The following is a 17,778-nucleotide window of genomic DNA, read 5'->3' on the forward strand; positions in this document are numbered from 1 at the left end:
CATAATCCCAGAAGCCCTAACCTTGTAAAAATTTGATTCCCACATCAAGTAATCAATACCAGTATCACTAAAAACTTCCTCCTTTAGTGTGAGTCTACCCAAGAAGGTGCAAAGTTATGTTGGCACCAGCCAGTTGGGTCAACTGGCATGCCAAGCCTAAAAGCTACTTCTGGAACTTCAAATAAACTAAAGATAAAAGTCAATGGAGGATATAAAATTTGACCATGCTTCTGTGGCAAAATGCCTTTCTTCCTGTGAACAGAAGCCTAGTTATTTTAAGCATGCTTTGAAATGGGTTAATATTATAAAAACAGATCAGTTCCGGAAGGCCACTCCCAGAGAGAATGTGGCCTCGTGGTTCTACATGGGCTCGGGTGAAGGGGCGGGCCATGAGGGATGGCCAGCGTCTGCTGAGCTCCAACATCCCATTCATCTGCTCTGCAAATGAGCTAAATGCTTTCCTTAGTTGTAAGACCAAAAATTCGCTTGAACTTTAATAATCTAAAGGAAGAGCAGTGTAGAGACTTCTTCACCAAGCTAATGAATGTCCAAACTGTGGTTTATTTGAGATCAGAAACATGTGCTCTGAAACTTTATTTCTCTTCCTTCCTTCCTTCTTCCTTCCTTCTTTCCTTGCCTATTTCCTTCCTTCTTTTCTTTTTTTTTCTTTTTTTAAGCCTTAATTTCTTAATAAAATTATTCTTTCAAAACTCCAAATTTGCAATGGGAGAATTGAGTAAAAGGGGTCTCTGTATCAGAGTGGGGAGCAAAGGAGCATTAGGACAGCAGCAGGGCCAAGCCAAGGGCAGCCAGTGGAGTGAGGTACAGAGAGCAGGTAGTAAGGAGGGAGAGAGTTGGCGTCAGGCCTGGCGCCTTGCCCCCCTGGGTGTTCTAGTTGGTCCGTGTTTGTACTTGCAGTTTTCGTAGATTGCAAGTCTATATTGTTTTCTTTTTTGAATATTTATTTAGTTGTGGGTTTTGGATCAGCTTTCATAGCATGCTGATGATTGGAAGTCCGATTTGTCATCTGGTAAAAAAACATAAATGCAGGCTCATAGCTCTTACAAAAAGATCTACTTTATGAGACCCATTTCAATTCCACAGAAAAGCAGGGATTGTTGTCAGGGAGTTTGCAAAGAACTCTTGATAGATAGTAAAGCTAGATAAAATCTGCTACTCCCAAACTGGTTTTTATTTGGGGGGGTGTGCGCAAGTCACTGCCCAACAGAAGTATGAACCTAAGTATATTCCACTTTACTTAACTAGAACTTCAGAAATGAAAGTGTAGTCGTGTGGCTATGAATAGGATTTATCTTTTTTAATGCAACATTTGGGCACGCAAAATATGAGGCAGCTCAGACTCTCAGTTGGCAGAGCTGTGGTGCTTGAGACTTGCCTTGTGCTCTCCCGAGGCACATGGCGGCGCTGCCTGGTGGATGAGAACTTTTGTGCTGCGTGTAGAGCCACAATGGGAAGAGTGGTCCACAAAAAGTACACAGGAACTGGGCGAGACCACGCTATAATACTCGTTACCCAACAGGGGTGCCTCTTCCTGAGAGCCCACTGAATCATGCAGTAATCAATAGAGGACTCATATCTACGTTTTCACCTTCTTCCTCTTCTGTCACACTTAACTCTACGCTACCTTGTCTTTGTCTTTCCACAGCAGTGCAAAAAGATAGAGTGTAAACTTGATATTATATTATGCCCTATTTTGCTGATATGGAAACTTAAGGGAACTTGTCCAAACTTACAGACCAGGACAGAGCTAGAGAGAGTGCCCAGCTTGCTGCTGCCCAACCCCAGTTCTCTTTCCATGAAACTTCCTCAGATTTGGGAATGGTCAAGAAAGAAATGGGACATCCCATCAATATTGTTCACTTTGAAAGTGTTGTCAATGAAACATGGAGTCAGAAGATACATTAACACAGAATCAACGGCTACTTTATAATTTTATTTTTTTCCCATGGAAAATATTTGGTTTATTCATTTTTTATCTCTATATTCAATACCTCTGTCTTCCATATCTTCTACCTGATGTCCTTCTCTCTGTATTATTGAAAGACAATTCCATACTCAGCTGCATTGCTTCTCACCAGCTCCTGAATCCTCACGGTCTCACTTCCATTCCCACCCCTCAAATGCTCTCCTGAAGGCAGATGACCAGTTACCTTCTGATCACCAAATTCTCCTTTCAGCTACCATTTGGTACATTCAGAGTGTTAGCAAATGTTTTTTTTGAAACCCCTTCCTTCCAAATATCCTGGTGATATTTCTCTATCATGCCCCAGCCCAGAAGATTAACAGGGAAACACAGAGCCAAGGATGGATATGCAGGAGTAGCAAAGGGCTTTAGGAAAGGTGTCACAAAGTCTAAATCTCAGATTGAGCTGAAATTTGTGGGGGGAAAATGTGACAGGCAACACAAGAGGCTGATTAGCGAGAACAAGCCTTGAGATGATGTTCTCATATTAACAGATGGCAGGTAGAAAGAATAACTCAATGTCTGTCTTGCTTTGATGTGCACCAGGAGAAGTGCTATTCAAACCATAAAATGTGGAAGAAGAATTACAAAAAAGGAAAAAAAGGACAGAGAGGGAGCAGGAAGGAGGATAGGAGAGGGGAGAGAGGGAAGGAAAGAAAGACGGAGAGAAGGAAGGGATGAAGGAAAGAAGGAAAGATGGAAGGAAGAAAGGAAGGAAGGAAAGAAGGAAAGGAAGGAAGGAAGGAAGGAAGGAAGGAGCTTAAGAAAATAATCAGAGCCCCTGATTATTTAAATTGACTTATTATTTCAAAACCTACTATGTTCTAGTCATTATGGGAGCAAAAAAGGGAAACTGAATAAAATAATAGTTCTGATCTCTTGCTAGTGGGGAGGAAGGCATGTTTACAAGAAACTATGACACAAATTCTAAATGATAAGCAACATACAATGGACACCAATAAATGCTATGATAATACACTGAAGGGGAAGATTTTTTTTTCCCACAGGAATTATTAGGAAGGATATCACGTGGTACTGGTCCCTAGACCCCAAAGGATGATGTCTTAGGATTCTGGACAAACATTTTCCAGACATAATCCCAAAATCTTTCTGGATAATATTTGAACAATCAAATTAAAGGTGTTGGAAACTATACTCCATACCCATTGTCAAAAACAATAAATTCTAAAAATTACAGATTGAAATAAAGTAGTTTAGGTTATAGAAAGGATGGTTTGTGAGCAATCAGGAAATTATAGGGACCAGCAGAGGCCCAGACAAATTCTACTTGCATTGGGACAGGGCTGACTAATAAAAGAGTACCAGGCTGAAGTCCGGGCAGGCTGAGCCCATTTTGGAGGTGCCAGAACTCCAAGGGGGAAAGCTAATGTATTAGTGGGAAGACTCCAAATTTGAAGAGTTTTGAAAGGCTGGAACCAAAGAGATAAAATGTAATAGGGATCATTGTAAAATCTTCTATATAAGTGGTAAAAATTCATTTGCAACACACGTAATGAGCATCGTGTCCTCGCGGGTGTGTGAGAAAGAGAACATCAAAAAATGACCAGTTTCTGCGCTCGGCCTTATTTAATAAAGGACAATAAGAAATCACAGGTCTTTCATAGAAGAGAGTCCCAGGGAGAGAATTACCTAGAAATTATGCTACCTGAGGAGGGATTGAGAAGATTAGAAACTTCAACTTGGAAAAGAGACAGGTGGCTCGCATCGGCATGGAGATACTCACATGGCTTATGAATGGTTCCAGGTGTCCTCATTATGTTCAGGTAGAAATTACAACAAGGGCTCTCACCACAAGAGCAGAATGATGTTTCCCACAAGGAAATGTATCTCCAGGAAAAGCTGATGTGCCTAGCAGGGACTGGGCTGAACCTGGAGAGGAAGATGACTTGGCCAATGGAGAGAGGACATGGGAACAAGAAACCACCGTGTCAAGTGGAGAGGCCTGTGCTGGACACGGTGCAGAGGGGTGCCTGAGGTCCAGAGAACCAAGGCACCAACTTCACCTGGGGAGCTTGGGAGGCTGCACAGGGCAAGTCACATCTGCATGTGGTGCAGTAACAAAGGAAGCTTTCCAGGAGCCCTGTCATGGGGTCTGCAAAGAACGTAAGAGTGAGAACCTAGGTCTAGAGGCTGGACGTGAGGGGCAGCAGGGCTGGAAAGACTGCTTGGGACCAGCATGCAAAGGCTCTTGCTCTGTGCCGAGTCCTATCGGCAGGGAGGTCCCTTTGAGAGTTGCAAAGCACAGGTGTGACACAGTGAGGGGTGTGTTTCAGATCCATCCCCCTTCCTGCAGGTACATGTCACTTAGAGGACTGACACACTGGAGGTGGGAAGGCCAAGGAGGAGGCTGCTGACTCGTCATGAGATTCGAACTGAGCAGAGAGAAAAAAAGCAAAGGTCCCATGGGGACATGTTGAGGTGACAGATCAACAGACTTGACAGCGAGTCAAACCTGAGAGCAGAGGTGGGGCGCTGTAAGGATGGCCAGCATCGACCCCTCCCTGGAGTGCTCGGTGGCCCAGCTCATTTGAATATCTGCCCAAGACACTGTGGCAAGGAGGCAAACATTTACTGCAGTGCTGACTTGAAGATTCTTTCATGCTCTTAAGATTCCATGATTCCATGATTCTAAAAGTGTTCTTCACTTGCCCCAGATTCTCTTCTCACCCCTAAACAAAAGTGTGTCCGAGATTTTGTCATCTCTTTTCACTATCCCTACATGAATATGAAGAAGACCCTGGACCCCATCTCAGTCCTGAAATCTCTCTCAAACTCGATTCCAAATCTGCCTGGAACGGCCTGACCTCATGTCCCACAGCTTACGTTAACATGGCCGAGTACTGCGGTAGGTTTGAAGCCAAGCATCTCGGCTCCAGCCACATTGCTGCTTCCATGTCCTTTCAGACTCCTGTGCTTGGCGCTGTGTTACCCTACATCCAGCCCTGCATATCCTCAATCTTGCCACTTCCCTAGACTCCCTGCAGCCTCTCTGCTGGTCCCTTCCACACCCAGCGGTCCAAATTCTTGCAGACGCCATCCATCTGCTCTAGCATCAAATGCTCCCCGCCCCCATGATCACTACAGCCAACCCTCCCAGCCTCTCACCTTTGCCACCAAGTCCCTGTCCCCAGCCCCCATTCCACCCACTCTGGATGGACTGATGCTAGGACACAGCACCCACACCCAGCCATCACCACCTCTGCTCTCCTTTCACTCCTCTTCTTGGTCCAGATTATGGCCAGTAACATAAAGTCACACCTCCTCACCTCCGTATGCCTTGACCAACCCCAGTTCACAATCACTCCTGGAAACTTCTCTCTCCAGTCAAACTGACCTATTCCTTGCTTCCTGAAGGAGCTCAAATTCCAATGCACACTGATTTTGTGCCATGGAGCTCTCTTCCCATTGGAGCCTTTGCTACCCGAGTCCCATGTTCCCTTTAAGGTGAGCAGTCTTGGATCTTTCCAGATTGACTCAACCTGAAACCGATGATCCTGGGATCATCTTCCTCAGTCAGCCGGCACTAGGTGTCTGTGCCTCTGTGTGTCCCTGAGGATAGGACACAAATCCCACTCTATGTATAAAGAACCTTGAGGATAGTGATGGAAAAAAAGTTTGAACCAACAGACATTGGTTATGAATTCCCGCTCAGCTTCAGCAGATTACGGAACGTATCTGGGTCTCAGTGTCCTGGTTTCTGAAGGAAGGCATGATAATTCCCAGGCAGAGACCGGCACAATCCAGATTCCCAGTGTGTGCTCCCTTGTGGCCGCAGCCCCCCGTGTCCACTCCCAGAAGACATTTGCACACAGTCCCTGCCCGGTGCACTTGTATTGTGGAGCCCCCATCACTGTGAGTAAAACCCCACCAGCGACGCTTGAGAGCAAACTCACAGAAGAAGTGACTTTCAATTAATAGCAATTTTCTCACAATTTCAGATGAAATCAGGAGGACATAGTAACCAGCCAGAAAGAGAAAGGGATGTGTTGTAAGATGATAAGCATAGGGAAGCATGGACCAAAATGGCTCAGGGTGGCGGCAGCTGTGGACCAGCTTAACCACAGGGAAGACACCTGCTTGCAGTTAGAGCATGCCAGTATTTGAGGGGCGCTCTTTTCCCACATGTTGGATGATGTAATTCCTTAGCACATGGATATGAAAAAAATCATGAGACAGAAAACTGCGCTGACTTCAGGAACAGAAAAAGCATGATGATAATGAGCAAAACGAGGAAACCAGGTCCATTCTGAAGATGCTGGAGACTGAATTACCTTCCAATCATGAGCTGAAGTACAGTGTGTACTCCTTAAATTTCCCCCTCTTTTTTAGACTGTTGAGCTAGCCACTGCTTGGCTGTTACATAGAGCTAATTAATCCCACGCTTTTGGCATGATATGTATATTTACTTTGCAAGTCTTAAATCATTCAGGAAGAGAAGAAACTCGTATCTGCTTGGTTGTTGCGGAGAAAGACATGAAGTAGGAAGTTAAAGGCTGGTTTGCTTTCTTTGCTTCACCATATGGGTGGGGAGAGAGCTGTTTCATTTCCCATCTGTTTCATTTCCCAGAACCCATCTGTGCACAAAACCAGGGCCCCATTGTGAGGTTAGCAGTGGGAGCTGGCGTGGCTGACTTGAAAAACTGAGCTTTGGTTCATGGAGGCACCAGCCCATGGGTGGTTATCCCCGTGACTGCCCGCACCCCCTCAGTAATCCCATGCTGCTCCCGACATGACAATGATTGCACTTAAATGTCAGCCCCCAAAAGACGAAAGATGAGATGAAAATGCTCCAACATTTGCATTTCTCCCCTATAGAGCCAGTCACATAGCTGAATCCATTTCCAGAAAGTTCTGTTCATTGAATACTACATTTAACATCAAGACTTTTTAAAAAGAAAAGCAAGAAGATGGCTTTTGTATTCTAAGAAAGCAAACATTCATTTCTTGCCAGGACAAAATGTCTAAGAAGAAAAACAAATTATATTTTAAGGGAGATGAGGACTTCAAAGCAATGCCACCAAAAATGTAGAATTTTTTTTTTCCACATCATTTTTAGACAGAATTTCTTTTGTCAGGGGTGGTAACCAAATCTTAGTAAACAATGTCCTCAGAGACAAAAAATGAAGAAAATTTTTACTTTGGAATTTGAAATAAGCATCTGAGTTTCTAGACACAGTGATATGCCGTTTATACAATTCTTTGATCAACCTAAGGAACTCACAGCTCTATAATAATGCCTTTTTAAAGTGATCTACAGTGTCATACGTTTTTAAATTCTGATATTTTGATAACAAAAAGAGTAGAATGTGTACTACATAAGTAAACTACTTTCAAAACGTTAATTTTCTGACTACTGAAAATAAAATTGGGTTTCCAAAAATTGGCAAATAAATACACTGTACGAAGACTTTAGCAGGTGTCTGAGAATTTTTATGATCCCAGAGTATTATGCTTTTTTTGAAATGTATGTTTATGTATATATGCATATATGTTTCAAATATATATATATTTCAAAAATATATATTTCAAAAATATATTTTTTCAAAAATATATAAATATATTCTCTCATGTAGAAGAAATAAGGAATCCACTAAACTTTTGGTTATTAGTAGTGATATATGGATTTACATTTACATTTTAAAATGGCTGTTGTCATCTGACTCTGTAGAATATTTGTCGTAAATGCCTAAGTGAATGTTAATGAGTTGTTTATCATGTACTAATATTAACTTTCTCTCCCCAGATGCGAAGAGTTTAGCTGAAATGCTCATGAGGTAAGAACAAAACCTACCGTCTCAGATATCGTGTTTAAAAGAATAATTTCCAACTTGCTTTAATGCTTTTTAAATAATTATCTGAAATTGATAGCACATCTTATTTTTGATACATAAAGTCCGTTCTATGTACCAAATATCCATGTTATGCCTAATGTGATATGTATATACCAAATAATATACTTTTATACATGCCATAGGTAGTTGTCTTGTTGGCCAAACTCACCCAGTGGAATGTTTCCCATTAAGCTGGGACTAAAAAGGCACATTATAAGGAAGTAGTTTTGGTTTTGTTTCCACCCAAAGATACTATCTTTGAGGTTGAGCCTTCTTCTTTAACAGTTAGTCAAGTGAAAAGAAAGCCCAAAAGGCTTTGGGTGTTACACACAACTAATGAATCATTGAACACTACACCAAAAACTAATGATGTACTATATGTTGGCTAATTGAATTTAAACTAAAAAAAAAAGAGGAAATACATTGTTCACATGATCAAGAAAGATTCTCCCTGCCCTCAGCTCCCATGGCACCTTGAGCACCCCTCCACTAGAGCACTCACCAACTTCTGCTGCAAATATCTATTCACTGTCTCGTCTTGGAGGTCATAGCCTGATATGTCATCCTCATGTTAGAAATACCAGCAGTATAGTCGATGAATGACTAGTGGTAGTTGAATAAGTAAGTGAATTTTCACAGCTGTAGAAGACACCCCAGTATTTACATTTTAAGCCTTTTTTGTATTGTAATGATTAAACCAAAAGTGAAAAAGGATAATCAGAGTCTGGAAATCAGATAAGAAAAATGTCAGGGACCCTAATGGTGCTGCCATTTTAGGATGTTTACTGTAGGAGAAAAAGAGGATGGGCTGTGGGGTCTCTCCTACTCCCCACCCCACCACTGTTGGATTTAACATCCTTCCCCATCTTTGCATATAAAATTGGTACTTTTTTTATTATTCACAAAGAGCCCATGACCCATATCACCAGCATCTTTGAAGACCTAAGGCAGAGGTCAACTGCCATTGGCCCACTGATTACATTTTACACAGACATCTTTGTTTGGCCATACCGTGTTTTAAAACTATGTGCATTGTAGGTAAAGGATATGGAGGACTCAGGATTACTCTGAAATATTTGGAGTGAGCAATTAAATAAACATAAGTGACATTTGCTAAAATTAGGAATTAGGAAGATAGATGCAGGGTACAGACTTTTTTTTTTTTTTTTAGGACAGGGAAAGCGGAATGTTGATGGGAATGAAAAGACTTGTACGGGTTATGGGATGCTTTCCAAGTGTCCAATGAAAATGTCAAATAGATAGCTGGTAGCAGGAATCTAGACCTCAGAGGAGAACTCAGAAATGCAAACGGCCTGTAAAATGTATCTTTCATAATGGGTCCTTGACCACATCCTTCTGGATCAAACTTGCATGAGGAGAATATGAAAATCTATATGAAATGCTCGGAATCCATGCTCTAATATAAGTCTGTACTTGTTCGCTAAGCAAGTATTGGGACATTTTTGTGGTCACATGGAAGGCATCCAAACACACATGCACCTGTGCAGAGCAAATCTGACAAAACATCTGGAAAACAAAACAAAACAAAACCAAAAAAACAAGCCAGAGTCATTCAATTTATAGTACTTATCTAGCAAATAAAATAAACTTTCTAATGTAGACTTAAAAATATGAATTCATTGGTGACATTTAGAAATTGAGAGATTTCTTTTTTCTCTCTTTTATTATTATGTTCAATTAGCTAACGTATAGTACATCATTAGTTTCTGATGTAGTGTTCAGTGATTCATTAGTTGTGTATAATACCCAGTGCTCATCACATCACTCGCCCTCCTAAGAGATTTCGTATAAAATTGTAGCTTTCTGACTTTCTTGAAAATATTCTGGCCATACTGGGCACACCTTAGAGATAATGGCAGTCTGGAGCTCCATCAAATGCTCCCTGTAGACTGGGCATGACTTTTGCCCTGTATAACAGATCACCATCCCCATCTCCACCCAGCCTACTTCACTGGTTTGTACCCCAGCCTGGTTCCTGCAGCCCTCCCAGAGACCTTCCAGCCACTTCCTTCAGCCACTCTTCAACCAGAGATCATGTCTGCCCAAACCCCGTGACACTGGAATCTGTGTTTTCTGACATGTTCAACATTTGTTTGGTTAGGATGAGTAGGTATTAGCTTCTCTAATATCCTAGAATGCATCCCTCCCCCTTCTTATTAGCCCCAAGCAAGACATCAAAAAGCATCTTTTTCATTAATAGGTCAATCACTGTGGTTGAAAGACCACCTCTTGAGTAAAGCAGGAATTAATAGTGGTATTTGAGGTTAACAGTTGCCAATATGAAATTAGGAACATTCAAACTGGTAATTACTCCCACTTAAGGTAGTTGAGGTGGTTTTCCTTCAGAGGGTACAGTGATTGAAAAGGAAGAGAATTTCTAAGCTTCTCAAATAGGTGGATTTTTATGGGATTAATTTAGAAGCAAACGCAATGCTTTTAATCATGAAGGGTCAGTTCAATCTAAGTTTGGCAGGTTAATGGGGCCAAGCAACAAAAGACCCTGTCACCTACCTGGAGACTTGAGGGCCAACCGTATTTCGAATGTGGTCTAGAAAATCTAGGCAAGTCATATCTGTTGGTATAGAGAGGCTACAGAACTGCTGTCTCTGATCTTCGCTGCTGATTGAGTGGGAAATTGAGGACATAGCAGGCTGGTGCAGTGAGAACATAGAACCACAAGCCTACATTGTAGGCCTCACGTTGCCATTTGCTGGTTCTGTGATCTTGGGCAAGTCATTTTCCCTCTGTATGCCCCACTTTCCTCATCTAAAAAAATAACAATTTGCAATTATTCCTAGCTTTATCATTCTGTGATCTTGGTGAAGGTAACATATTTTCCAACCATGTTCCACAAAAAATGTATCTGCATACTTTAGTGGGATTAGCTGTCCCAGGGCCAGGAAGGCAGATGCTACTGTGGGACAAACACAGATAAGCTGGTGCCAGGGTATTCCCCACAAGGTATCGTCTCCCGTCTCCCGTCGCTGGGCTTTGTGCTTCTGCACATTCCTCGATTTCACCCATGCAAATCACCCCCCACAGAGAGAAAGAGAGACTTCACCCACCATGCCCAGATAGAAAGGATATTCCTTTTTTATGATTATGTGAAAATAATTTAAAGAAAAATACCAGCCTTCTAAGAGGTAAGACTGGCATTAGCCAATACGTGGTTAATATACAAAGACCAGTATTATTAAAAGCTATCTATAAGTGGAAAAGGGTGGAGAAGGGTTCAAACTGAGAACTTAAATAAGTTTAGCTTTTTGATGTTCATATTTTTAGACAAATAGTAAAACAAACAAACAAAAAACACTCAACTATTATAATGAGGTCCTGATAGCCCTACAGTTATTCAAACTTATGGAATGCTTCATATCATATTTGGGAAGGTGGGTGATGTGCAGACTTTTTCATCAGTCCCCCCACCCCCACAAAGCTTAAGGAAATACCAAGACTTTAAAGAGTTTTAACAACTGCAAGTAATTTATTGGCTAAGCTGAGAAATACAATCCTTGGTGAACGAGGGTCAGCTCTTTGTCATTTTAATCAGACAACCAGACGGCAAATGGATGGTGGAAGATGATATTTCAATAATAACTAACATATTTAAGCATGATTCCATATCATAAAAAAGATGCAATTTTGTTTCTACAGTGAAAACATTCAGAATCTTTTCACAAATGAGTTTTCCTCGAATAGGTTTTTTGGGGGGAGGGGAGGGTTTACTGCTGCTTTAATGACCAATTGTTATAATTTTAGAGAATCAGCCTTCCTAGAACCATAGATTATAGACTATGGCAGCCACATTAAGAAAGTTGAGACCTAATAACCCTTTAAAATGAGAAGAATATTACCTCCTCTGGGACCTGTCACTCACTCCCACTGTACCCTCCAAACAACATGATTTATTCAACAAGCTTCAACAAATACTTATTGAGCACCTACTCCGGCCACATACTGCTCTAAGTTCCAGGGGTATATAGGGGCAGAACGGAAGGAACTATCCCTTGTAGAGCTCATATTCCAGTGGAAGAAACAGATCACAAACAAGATAAGTCAATTACACATATGCTCAAGAGTATTCAGTGCCAGGGAAACAAGATTCAACAGAGGATGGGGAGGAGAAGCATCAGCAGTGCCCAGAGCTAGGCCAGTCTGGCTCCATTGAAGACAGCACCTGCACCAAGCTCTGAAGCCAGAGAGGGAGCCAGCCACTTGGCCACTGGAATGGGGGGAGGGGGCATTTCTTCTAAGCAAAGGGAACAGCAATGCAAAGGGAGAGAGGAACAATTAGCTCCTGAATCTCAAGGTTTGTTGGGCCATGTTCTTGCCTTTCCACTACGGGGCTTGACAGCGTGCATTCCTTCAAGGAGAAGGAGAAATTTACTTCCAGCTTTGACTGTCTCTGTTTATGAAGTTCAATCAATTCTAAGTCCTCGTGCCCACTGCATTGGGGCACAGTAGCTATTTAGCATGCTTCCTGTGTCAGTCTGACAGTGGACCCCTTATTGTTAAAGATAGTCTGCGCTCGGGTTCATAGTGTTTAATAGAGCAGCCACTGACTGCCTCATAACTATTCATGATGAGCAGAAGGAACTAGCTCACATTTCTATTTTTGGTGCAAGGACAAGCTCAAGTCCCTAGTGGAGTTTCTAAACAGACCTTTCAGATACTCACAGAGGAGTAGTTCCCCATCTGTTTTTGTGGAAATAGAGCTTGTCTAAACTGCAACCCCCAAGTCACCAAAATGTTCTTCATTTTATACAAGTATTTGATTCTTTGCTTTAAAACACACACACACACACACAAAATGAAAGCGTAGTTAAGTAAATAATTTCAAAAAGTATATAGACGATGTGAAAAATTCAGGCCAAACATTTGAATTTGGGCTCTACATAATTAGCATGATCTAGCTACATAACCCAGTTACTCATCTGCAGAGCAAGAAATCTGGTTCAAGATCAAGTCCTAAGTAGGAATGACGCACCTCTTAGAAGCTGTTGTTTCTGTAGGTTGTTTTGTTTATACTCAAATGAGGGAAGGGCCGTTACAAAATATTCAGAATATTAACACAGACTTCAACATTTAAATGTCTACTGGGGTTCTTGAATGAACTTGACCTTTGGATTATTAACATTCCTTCAGCTACAGGGTTCAAGGGTAGATGAATCCTCATCAACAAGAAAGGACCTAGGACTCCTGGGGAATGCTTAGTCAGGAAGAAAAACATTTAAGATGTAGTATGACTATCCTTTTATCATTCTCTACTAAAAGTAACTAACACAGAGGTAAATCATCCAGTGAAGTAGGCGCCAGAAATCTTTCTCAAAGTCGATTTTGGCAATTGTTGAGCTGGATTTATGGATGCCATAGTTTATCACATTGATGAATTATTCTGAATGATTGTTGCTCTTTAGAAGTTGTTTTACTACACAGGTGACCCTTGAACGATGCAGGCATTAAGAGCGCTAAGCCCCACATACAGTCAAAAATCCACATACAACTCTCGATTTCCCCAAAACTTAACTACTAGTAGCCTACTCTTGACCAGAAGCCTGACCCATAACATAAACAGTCAATTAACACATACTTTGTGTATTATATGTATTATATACTGCATTCTTACAATAAAATAAGCTAGAGAAAAGAAAATGGTACTAGGAAAATCATAAGGAGGAGAAAACATTACAGTACCAGACTGTATTTATGGAGAAAAATCTGCATATAAGTGGACCCGTCCAGTTCAAACCCATGTTCTTTAAGGGTCAACTATACATTATTTTGAAATCTTCTCAATCCTTACAACTCTGTAAAGACTGCACAATCACTCCTGTGATGTAGGACTTTTTGTGTGTTTTTGTGAAACATGCAGATTATTCTTTTTTTCTGTAGGCTGTAACTGAATTTGATTATCCCATGCCATTTTACTACCTATTTCCATTTACTTCTAGAAGCTCACTCTAAGAGTAATTTTCTGGTACACAAATTCTTATAGTAGTTGGGTTTTGTTTTTAATTCTAAAATATGATATCAGTTAGGATAAACTAGTGTCAGGGAAGTTAACAAGGTTTATGATTTGTTACTAGAACAAAAATAAAACTACGCCAGATATAAATACAAATCCATTAGTAGAAGCCCCACCCAATGAGCAGCGAGCACACATGCTTCCTCCCTTGCCATCACTGGAATATCTCATGTCTGACAAATAAGAGTGTTGTTGGTTTAAGAATCACTTTTTTTTTTTTTTTGGTTTTACTTAGCGTTACACAAGAAAAGGGAAATTCCAAAGGTTCTATCAATATGGAACCAATCCCTATTGACAGTTTTCATTCTTTGAGCTTCACAACTGATTGCTGAAGCTTAATATTAGTAAATATCATTTGAATGAAGGGAAAAAACTGTTTTTCCTTCTCCTTATCCCCTTTTCCTTCCTTGCTTTTTTTTCCCCCTCCCATCCCCACAAGGCATTCAACTAATTGGATACCAAACCCAGTGGTTGTATAAGCCCCTGTTGGCATCATGTAAGTCTGAACTGCATTTGTTCATGAATCCCCTCTATTTTATCCCCAGTAAGAATACCCGGACTTCGGATACCTTGAGCAAGCAACAACAGACCTTGAGAATGCACATTGACATACCCAGGGCTCAGCTTTTGATTGAAGAGAGAGACACAATGGAGACCATCGGTAAGGTGCCTTGTTTGTGGCCTTACACAATGTGGCTGCTACAGCTGTGCCGTCTCAGCCCAAACCCCAGTGGTTATGGGAACATCTTGAGTCCTCCACAAGCAGAGGTAGAAGGGAGATCATTGTTATTGAGGAGAATAATAAATACCAGCAGATGTGGGTGGGGAAATGAACTCACACGTAGCTCAGAGGTCACCTGAGACAGGAGTTCCCCAACTTTGATCCGTGCCGGGTCTTTCCTGCAGAGACTATTGGTGCCTCTCCAAAGAACAAACACCTGTAATCAAATAAGCCTAGAAGGGTCACACACTAAAGCCCATCCTGGAAATTCACTCAGTGCCTTCTTCAGCTACAATAAGGCCTTCATTAAAGAAAACATTTAAAATCTACTTAGCATTTAACAAACAAGTGTCTGTGCATGGGCTGCCTTTTCACCATCCCTCAGCACCACGCAGACACCCTGGGATGGGGTCCTTGGCAGTGCTTTGGGAAACACCCAGATCCATGTTTCACCTGGAGAACGTCTGTGTCTGGTTCGCCCAGAACCCTGCTGTCTTGACTCTTTCCAGCCCTTTCCATTCAAAATCCGCTGTTCTATACTGCCTTCTTACACAGGTCTACTTACTCCAGAATCAGAGACTTTATATTTCCATTGCAATAATGATCAGAAGAATAGCTAACATTTACTGAGGGCTCTCTAATGTCACCTACTTTTATAAGCACTTTATGTGCATCCTTTCATTTAACCCACCCAATCAACGTAGGAAAAAGATACTACTTTGTAATTGGAGCATTGAGAGCTTACATAGCTTGCAGGTCACTTAGACTAGAGCAGAACCAGGGCAAGGCCCCCACCCAGCCGCCAGCCTAGCCTCCTGTGACTGTCACCACCTGCTTCCATATCAACAAGCTTCTTCCCAGAAGCCCTCACCTTAGAAATATCACTCAGCTTTCCAGTATCCATAGAAACAGACTCTGAGGCAGGTTGCCCAGTCTGGCCCTTTTCAAACTTTGCTCAGTGTTTGTTCTGGAAGGTGTTTGCTGGCACTTGGTCCCAGGGCAACCCTATCCTGTGGTTTGGCTAAAATTACCCCACTCCTGGCACCTACGCTAGAAGCCTCCTGCCAGAAAAACAGTGGTAAATGGCCAGATTGGCAGAACATCTCCATTGCTCCTTGCTCCCGCCCTGCATGATTATGTTCTAATAGTACAGCAGAGACATCTTGACTTAGAAGTTCCTAAGTCCTAAGGTTTGGGCTGCTCTTGCTGGCTTTAAGTTTGGTTCAGGCATAATAGCACTTGGAGAAGGTTGGTCAAGCCCAGTGTGGCCCTCAATCAACTAAATTCAGTTAAATACTACCTGTGTTGTTGGAGGGCTCACTTACTCATCCTAAAATACGTAAGATTTTATTTGATAGCTCCCATCAGGACAAAGCACCATGCTTTGTTCTTGATCACCTTTACCTTTCAGGAGTATAGCTGGAATCCCTTTTATTGAACTCCATAGGTTGGGCATAAAAACCAAGATGTTCCTCTGAAACATCAGTTCAAAAATCAAAATATAATTCCTTTGACCGTATAATATAGTTACAACATTCGATAAATGTTCCTCATCAGACCTGTTAATCATTGTCCCCACGGTGGTTACAATAGGTAGTCATAGCTGGCCTAACACCAGAGAAAGTCTGCTCATCATTCTGTCCATAGTCACTGCCCTTCACCAGAGATGCGTCCTATTCCTCACAGGATCATTGATCACCAAGAGTCGTTTACCTCCTGGTGATGCTTGACAGTTGGTCAATGGCATTTTCTAATTATTAGGAAGTAGAAATGTGATGCTTTAAAACACTCTGGGCTCTGACTACAAGAATCCAATAGGAGAGTGCCATTAATTTCCAGCCAGAATGAATGGTTAACCTCACACACTGACAGGCACCTGAAATTTCCCATTAAGAGTTTGTACCCTAGCCCCGCAGATAATCCAGAGTGCTCTCCACAGGGCTAAGTGTTGGAAACCAGAACATGTCAGTATTATTAGTGAGAAACGAATGTAGATGTTGGGCTTCTGATGCCAGGTCCAGTTGTAAGAACCTGTTTCTGGAGAAAGGCCACCCAGTCTGGGGGCCAGGGGAAGGCTGCGGTGTGACCCCCCGCGCTGAGCCCCGGATCCTGCTGCGGTACCAGCCCACGCTGCGTCCCACGCCAGGATGCCAGCAGACACCTTGGCAGTCTCTCTTCTATTTCCCTGCCAAGAAATTTTATTCTAACTTCAAGAGGCTTTCCTCTCCTGCCAGAGCCTGAGTAATTGGATTTTGTAAGGTTCATTCTGTTCAGAGCCTTTTTTGGACACAGAAGTCTAACTGTGTTGTTTATGACTTTCACATCACCGTTCTGTGTCAAGGCACACCACAGCGTGGTCCCAGCTGACTGATAAACTCATATGAACAGCATCCCGGGCTGCGGTGCTTGAAAACGTATGAATATATCCATATATCCTAACGGGAGCTTCCCTTGGAGTAAAAGAGCTCTTAAGGAAGTGTGAAAAGTATCCCAACAAAGTAATGAAAATCTTGAGACAACCAAATAATGACACAGCTCAACCAACAGCTTCCTTTCCAAGCACTAAAATGCTCCATATTCATCTGAACCCAGGCTCCTGCTTCCCTAACCTTCAGGTGCCAACTGGGCTTGGAAATCTGACAAGTGAGTCATTTTGAGAAATCAATTAAAAGATGTTCTAGAGTAATTAAGGCTCAGAAGAGGTGGGAAGGAACATACATCAGAATCTTTGAAATAGAGGAATCAATAAACTCTGAAGACCAGCCCTTCTCTTTCCCACACCTCCCCCCAACCCCAAGCATTGGCCAAGTTCAGCATGAGAGCCCCTCAAGTGTAGAGAGCTGTGGTGGTGGTGTTCTTCTAGTCCTGCAAACAGAGCTGACTTGCAGGGGCAGCCCCATCACTGGGTGGTGCCGGCTTCCCTGCTGACAACTCAGGTGAGCCTTTGACAAATACAGGATTCCCGAACTCTGTTAAGCAGGCAGCAGCAACAACAAGCCTCCCCAAATCAGTGTTTGCTTTGTGAGAAGACCCTCTCTGTGGTCACTCTCTTTCATTCGTGCTCTGAAAGCCAACACTCTTAGCACTCTCCAGTGGTTCTTTTTTTTTTTTTTTAAAGATTTTATTTATTTATTTGACAGAGAGAGACACAGCGAGAGAGGGAACACAAGCAGGG

At 42.1% G+C, this 17,778-nt stretch overlaps 1 protein-coding gene across 1 annotated transcript in view; it reads left to right on the forward strand.

Moving 5' to 3' along the window:
- Window positions 1-17,778, forward strand: part of DSCAM (DS cell adhesion molecule) — a 957,910-nt gene that overhangs the window by 916,080 nt on the left and 24,052 nt on the right. Inside the window, exons 29-30 of the mRNA XM_064577323.1 lie at window positions 7,749-7,779; window positions 14,428-14,543. Coding sequence (XP_064433393.1) covers window positions 7,749-7,779; window positions 14,428-14,543 — 147 coding nt within the window. The remainder of the gene's footprint in view (window positions 1-7,748; window positions 7,780-14,427; window positions 14,544-17,778) is intronic.

This window comes from Mirounga angustirostris, unplaced genomic scaffold, assembly GCF_029215605.1.
Source record: "Mirounga angustirostris isolate CCGP_5_RB_7025 unplaced genomic scaffold, mMirAng1.0.hap1 SCAF_1, whole genome shotgun sequence".
NCBI classification, from domain to species: Eukaryota; Metazoa; Chordata; class Mammalia; order Carnivora; family Phocidae; genus Mirounga; species Mirounga angustirostris.